The sequence below is a fragment of the Pagrus major genome, chromosome 24, assembly GCF_040436345.1.
Source record: "Pagrus major chromosome 24, Pma_NU_1.0".
Taxonomy (NCBI): Eukaryota; Metazoa; Chordata; class Actinopteri; order Spariformes; family Sparidae; genus Pagrus; species Pagrus major.
Window position 1 is genome coordinate 20,765,515 of NC_133238.1, and position 6,724 is coordinate 20,772,238.

A 6,724-nucleotide genomic window follows, 5' to 3' on the forward strand; every position below is an offset into this window, starting at 1 on the left:
TTAAAATCTGTTTGACTTCCAATTTTAAGGTCATGATTTGATTACATTTTTCAATTTAAACATTTTTTTGACAGTTGCACCGTTGTTGCACTGTCAAGTCTTGATTTGTAAAATCAATAAATCATTGTTAAACTATTCTTTTAAAAAAAGAGTGAACTGTTTCACACTTTTACGCGGCAAGTTTTGATTTAAAATTAAGCTTGACATCCCTAATATCTTACAAATATACAGATTCTTAGATATTTACTTATTCATTCATTTATTTTTAGCATTTTTTTTTTTACACCAGATGACGTACACTACACAATGCTAAAGACCTGCAAGACTTTATAGGCACGGGCTGGAGTAGATCAGGAACTGAGGAGAGGATTGTGTTGCTGGTTGCACACTGAAAAGATAAAGTTCTATATTTTACTTCTGAGACTATTATAACAACCAAACACCAAATAAATTGAACTTCATAACCTGAGACTTGTCAATGGTCCGCACTCATAAAGCAGAGGATGTTTCATACTGATGTTTAGCTTCTAGACAGGCTGCAAAGATAGTTTTATGATTTTACTCTTCTGTTACATTTATTTTTTAATATCCCCGTCCCTGCATTCCTCAAGCAAAAGAGGTGCGTCTCAGCATAACTGTATCGAGGCCAAAATATGTCTACCAGGTGGAGATGGCAGCTTAGTGTTACAAACCCCAGGCCTCTGCGAAAGGTCACCACCTGACATTCATCGAAGCTGACATTCATATTTTCACAGGGCCCAGCAGGACTGCAGCTAACACCTGGCTGGATCCCGTGCATGGCCACCGTCCCGCTCATGCCCTGGAAGAGACCCAGAAAAGTAGTGTAAAGTGAGTGGAGGAAGAGGAGAGACCAGAGGAAGGAGGCCGGAGGGAGCGACAACCTTCAGTTTTGAGAGGAAGAACAATCTTAAAGTAAGAGAATCTGTCATTTTGAAATACACACTGCACTTAAAACAAGATAAATCAAATTATAAAGGTGAATCTGTGTGTTCATTTCTGTTAAGATCTACTATAAAGTACAAAACCATAATGCTACCAGACTTTATGTAGCTGTATATATGATGTTATGAGCAGCAACTGCAGTCAGTACAATTGTTGTTTTTAGGCTTAAATGTATTGATTTCTGAAGGAATCCAGAAGGGTTGATGGTTTGCAATAAAATCACAAAAGTCCAATTAACATGAAATTCACAAAAAAAGTCCTTAGTCTCAATTTCCACCAACAAAACCAACCACCAAAGAAATTTAGTGAAAAATAGTGATCAACCAAACCCTTTACAGATTTTAGAGTATTTAACAATATAAATGTTTGGTAAACTGAATCATCCTACAATGTTATCTGAAACATTTTTGCAGCCAATTTTTTAGATCTGTTTTTTAGGAATAAAAAAATACATATCAAAATCAGCTTTAAATGTGTTGACTAATGTTAGGCACCTGACGCGGTGTCGTAAGTCATAATAAAAAAAACCAAATCGCGAAAGTACAGTAAATATGAAATTCACATTTATATTTTATTGTGTGAATTGTTTATCAGGGTTATAGCTAAATATGTAGAAACACTGAAGTCATTAGTCTTAATTTCCTCCCTCATAACCAACCACCAGACCAACCAAACGCCATACAATTTTTTGCCATATTTAACAAAATCATTTTTAGTAAATCTAATCATCCTATAATATATCACAATGTTGTTTAAAGCATTTTTGCAACAAATTTTTAAGATTTTTTTTTAAGAATCTAAAAAAAAGTTATATCATAATTAGCTTTAAACTGATGATGGTTTAATTAAACCCCCAAAATTCCCAGAAATTAGCGAGGGGAATTGCAGCTCTTTAAAAGGAGATTGATTTTATCCTCCATTCCTCTTTAAGATTAATCAATTTTGCACTTATAAGTTCTGTCATTACACCATATACCTTCTCACGTCAATGTGTATACACATAACTACACAGATCAGGAATCATGTGCTAATAATATTCTACAGTTAACATATTCAGCCTGACTTAGTTTACTTTCTTTAGGTAATTGCTCAGAAAAATGTGAACAAGTCTTATTTCAATTATTTCAGCTCTCCAGTAACTTTTGATCTCTTTGGGACTGTTTCAGGACGCACAAATACCACAGCGGGTAAAAACATACACTCACCCATCACCGTTTATTTTCACACCGTGCTCTTGGCAGCACTTAGCCAATCTCTTTAGTGCAGACATGTTTAAAGGATTAAGGATTATGTTCAAAAGTGACCACGTCCCCTGCGGGGCCTCTTAATTACGATATATATGTTTTAGCAGCGTGTGCTGTATGTAAGTCACATCAAGGATATGAGACTCTGAGGCTTTTTACACAGTATGTTTGAATAGATGTGTAAACAATGGGGAGGAAGGACGAGAGGGTGAGCGCCCACAGTCAGGCGGTGGAGGGTTTTTGTTTCTTTTCTGGTTTGACCGCAGTGGGTTTCATAAGACCTGCTGTGTGTGTGTGTGTGTGTGTGTGTGTGTGTGTGTGTGTGTGTGTGTGTGTGTGTGTGTGTTGGCTTTTGAAATAATTTCTGCGAGATGGAAGAGCACAGCCTGCTGGTGGTGGACCAACATGATGCCCGATTCTCTGATTTGATGGCACATAAATAGTATGAGTTAATTCCAGTGGTGTGTATTACAGACTGCAGGACTTCAAGTGGTGAGAGAACGGACATGAGTGACCATTTAAAGGTCCAGTGTGAAGGTTTTTATTGGGATCTATTGGCAGAAATGGTCTTTAATATTCTTAGGTTTCCATTACTGTATAATAACCTGAAAGTAAGAAGCGTTGTGAAGAAGTTATGAAAAATGAAACGTGTTCATAACTGAGTTAGCTTAGCCACTTTGTCAGCTGGGATTCTTCGATAGTACTGCAGGGACAAGCACATCATTAGTTTAAGACACATTTTCCCTGCCGCGCCGAGCCCAACAAAGTAAAGCCAGGCTGGAAGTTGAAAAAAAATGGTAAAACGCCATAGGGGTACTCAGTTGGATGCGATCTGGAAGTACACCACTAGATGCCACTGAATCCTACATACTGGACCTTTAAAGGGGCACTTTTTACGACTATGATCATGATGTCATAGTGATGTCCCCAGGGTTATCTTGGCTTTGGCCTGTAGATGAGACTATACCAGAAAGACTTTGTTACAAACTGAAGGTGTGTAGTTGTGAAAGATGTCGGTCTATACCAGGTGAAACAAAATACAGAATCTACCTGTGGTCTCCATCTAGGGGGTTTGAGATAGTTGCTTGTCACTCCCCAATATCTCTATTTAAACATATTTGCGGGAGTGATGAGGTTGGGGCCTAGACGCTAGACTCTATATTCTGCTGCTAAGCCCTATGTTGCACTATTAGTAAAAATGTCACATCTTGTTTAGGAGCTCCACCAAAAATATTTTTTTCTCGGCCCTGGATGAACTTTTTTCTTTTACTTCACTGAAATCTCTTGAAAAGTTTTAGAGACATCCTACTAACAGACAGACAACCAATGGGACTGAAAACATACAGTAACAGCTTTTGTGCATGGGCTTCAAAGGTATTATGACTTCGGACTTTGGACAAGACTAAGTTTGGGCTAACTGCATCATCTTATGTCAGTTACCTGAACCACAAGTCAGACTTGCACATTTTTTAATTACTTTTTTATCTCTATTCATCATCGTCAGATAACATTGGTCAATTCACAAAATCTCTTTCAGAGCATAAAAATTCAACTTGATGATAATAAATGAGAAATGAACACGATGCACCTTTACAAGATGCATTAAAAAATTGAAAATAATAGGCCTTCCATTAGTTCACAGTTACAAAGAGACCTATATAAAGACACTGCATTACCTTTTAAACTTATTTTTTTCTCCACTGCAGAAAATGGTGGCTGTCCCCCTCCGTTCTTTCTATCTGCTCATCACAGTGTTCCAGCTGTGTTTACTACACTTTGCCCATGGTGGGGCGTATTATGGACATAAACAACCGCCTCAACAACACCAGCCCTTGCCACAGTACAATGATGGGTATCCTCAGCAACAGTTTATGGGGAATGAGATGCCACACCTGCCTTACGGCAAAGAAGGCCCATTACTGCCTCAGTATGGGAAAGAGCTTCCTCAGCTGCCTTTGCAAATGGGCAAAGAGAGGCCACTGACTGATAGCAAAGGTGAGGTCAACATTCTTGTCAACTATGTTGTTCTTGATGCTTGATTTAATAAAAGGACAATGCTAACAAATGACTAATTAAGTAACATAATCTATATATACCATTATTAAAAATGTTTTACTTTAATGTTCATGTAAACTCACTAGTGGCCTTGATATGCCATCAGATCATATCAGGACCATCTGTGATTGATGTATTTTCTTGATCAGTGCTGATTGATTTAGTAAATCTTCACTTCTGTCTCCCTCCTTTTACAGGACAAACATTCCCCAGAGGGGCTAAAGGTCCACCTCCCCCTGGTCCTGGTGGAGAAGGTCTCAGAGAGGGACCTCAAGGAGTTCAGGGCCCCACGGGACCACCAGGACCACCAGGACCACAAGGCCCCTCTGGGCTACCAGGCCAAGGAATGCCAGGATTGCCAGGAAAGCCAGGGCCTCCTGGTCCTCAAGGCTACCCAGGAATTGGAAAACCTGGCATGCCAGGATTGCCAGGTAAACCGGGAGGACCTGGATTACCAGGACCAAAAGGTGACCTTGGTCCTAATGGTGGTGAAGGACCAACTGGACTTTCTGGGCCTCCAGGGCTCCCAGGTCCTCCTGGACTACCTGGGATATCAAAACCTGGAGGTCAGGGGCTGCCCGGACAGGGAGGTCATCGAGGGGAGCCTGGCCAAAAAGGTCCACCAGGGCTTCCTGGTCCTCAAGGCTCCAAAGGGGATAAGGGACTTGGTCTACCTGGTTTGCCAGGTTTAAAAGGACCTAGTGGACCACCAGGCCCACCTGGAAATGCGGGCATCCCTGGGGTTGGAAAACCTGGCCTTAATGGTCTCCCTGGACAGCCAGGGATACCAGGAAAACCTGGTCCTCCTGGAGAGCCAGGAATGGCAGGGCCACCAGGTGAAAGTGGTCAATCAGGAGTACCAGGCTTACCAGGAATTGGAAAACCAGGAATAGATGGTGTCAGAGGGCAACCAGGACTGTCTGGAGGTAAAGGGGAACCAGGCCCTCCTGGTTTACCAGGGGGTCCAGGCTTGCCAGGCTATGGTAAACCAGGGTTTCCTGGACCTAAGGGTCACAAGGGGCATGCTGGTCTCCCTGGACCTCCAGGTCTTAAAGGTGATAAAGGTCACGGAGGTCTTCCTGGGGTCATCGGCCCCACTGGACCTAGTGGTATTCCTGGCCCACCGGGTCCAATAGGGCCTTCTGGTAGTCTTGGCTTCCCAGGGCAAAAGGGAGAAGATGGTTTAATGGGATCAAAAGGATATCCTGGAGTTAAGGGTGATTTAGGACCTCCAGGTCTTCCAGGACAGCCAGGTTTATCAGGAGCAGATGGGCAACCAGGACAAAGAGGTTTTCAAGGACCCATTGGCCCCAAAGGAGAACCTGGAATGAGGGGTTTACCTGGTGCCCCTGGTGGTGCAGGAGTATCTGGACCAAGAGGAGAGAGTGGACAACCTGGAGAAAAAGGCCACCAGGGACCACAGGGTATCCCAGGGCTTACAGGACCAGGGGGACCAATTGGACCTCCTGGGCTACCCGGGCAGAAAGGCGAATCAGGCCTGCATGGTGCACCTGGCTATCCTGGTGAGGGAAAGCAAGGAGTCCCTGGTCAAATTGGTCCTCAAGGTAAACCTGGTCCAAGTGGCCCCGCTGGACTTCCCGGGCCACCAGGACAACCTGGACCCCCTGGTCCTCCAGGACTACCTGCTACATCTCCTGACCTCGGACAGATCCTGCCCGTGTCCGGCCCACACAGTAGCCAAAAACAAGTGTACAAAAAGAATGGAGGGGACATTAGTGGAAATGGCCCAGAGATGCCTGCGTTCACGGCTAAGCTCACAAATCCATTCCCTCCTGTTGGCTCCCCTGTCATCTTTGACAAACTCCTTCACAATGGCAATCAGGACTACAATCCCCAAACTGGTATTTTCACCTGTAGTGTACCAGGGGTCTACTACTTTGCTTACCACGTCCACTGCAAAGGAGGTAATGTGTGGGTGGCACTGATGAAGAACAATGAACCAGTCATGTACACATATGATGAATACAAAAAGGGCTTGCTGGATCAGGCATCAGGGAGTGCTGTACTCCCGTTACGACATGGAGATACTGTGCATATACAGCTGCCATCCGACCAGGCTGCAGGACTTTATGCTGGTCAATATGTCCATTCCACATTTTCTGGGTACTTATTGTACCCAATGTAAGGAATGTGTATAAACAAAGGTGATAGTAATGACTTATTGATGGCAAATTTACCATAATTTTGGTAAAACTACTGCAGTCTCAAAGGTACAGTTCAAGTAGGTCAAGTTAAATGGTTTACAATGAGTGGTGGAAGATAATCTTGTTTTTTATATAGTAGCAACATACTTCATTTACATCCAGCAATGGAGTCTCAGTCATTGGCTACGATATGTAAGGAGCAAAGTTTCTTGTGAGGGTTCTGAGTGGTGGAGAGCAAAGATAAAAAAAACAAACCAAAAAAAAAAAAAAAACATACTACCAAATATTTCAGTTGTC

The 6,724-nt window shown here is 42.6% G+C and overlaps 1 protein-coding gene across 2 annotated transcripts; it reads left to right on the forward strand.

Moving 5' to 3' along the window:
• Positions 1 to 3,916: 3,916 nt before the first annotated feature.
• On the forward strand, positions 3,917 to 6,408 carry col8a1b (collagen, type VIII, alpha 1b). 2 transcript variants are annotated; one of them, XM_073462551.1, is made up of 2 exons: positions 3,917 to 4,202; positions 4,460 to 6,408. In XM_073462551.1, exons 1-2 carry the CDS (start codon positions 3,917 to 3,919, stop codon positions 6,406 to 6,408), a joined length of 2,235 nt encoding a protein of 744 aa, XP_073318652.1. The 2 variants fall into 2 exon arrangements, with proteins under 2 accessions (XP_073318652.1, XP_073318653.1); XM_073462552.1 differs by having other exon boundaries at positions 4,079 to 4,219; positions 4,528 to 6,408.
• The last annotated feature ends 316 nt before the right edge of the window (positions 6,409 to 6,724 follow it).

What these genes read in the sequence shown, in the direction of transcription:
- col8a1b (XM_073462551.1), top strand. Translation starts at nt 3,917, where the DNA reads ATGGTGGCTGTCCCCCTCCGTTCTTTCTATCTGCTCATCACAGTGTTC. An exon ending in GCCACTGACTGATAGCAAAG is followed by an intron (nt 4,203 to 4,459) that starts GTGAGGTCAACA and finishes CTCCTTTTACAG; the next exon opens with GACAAACATTCCCCAGAGGG.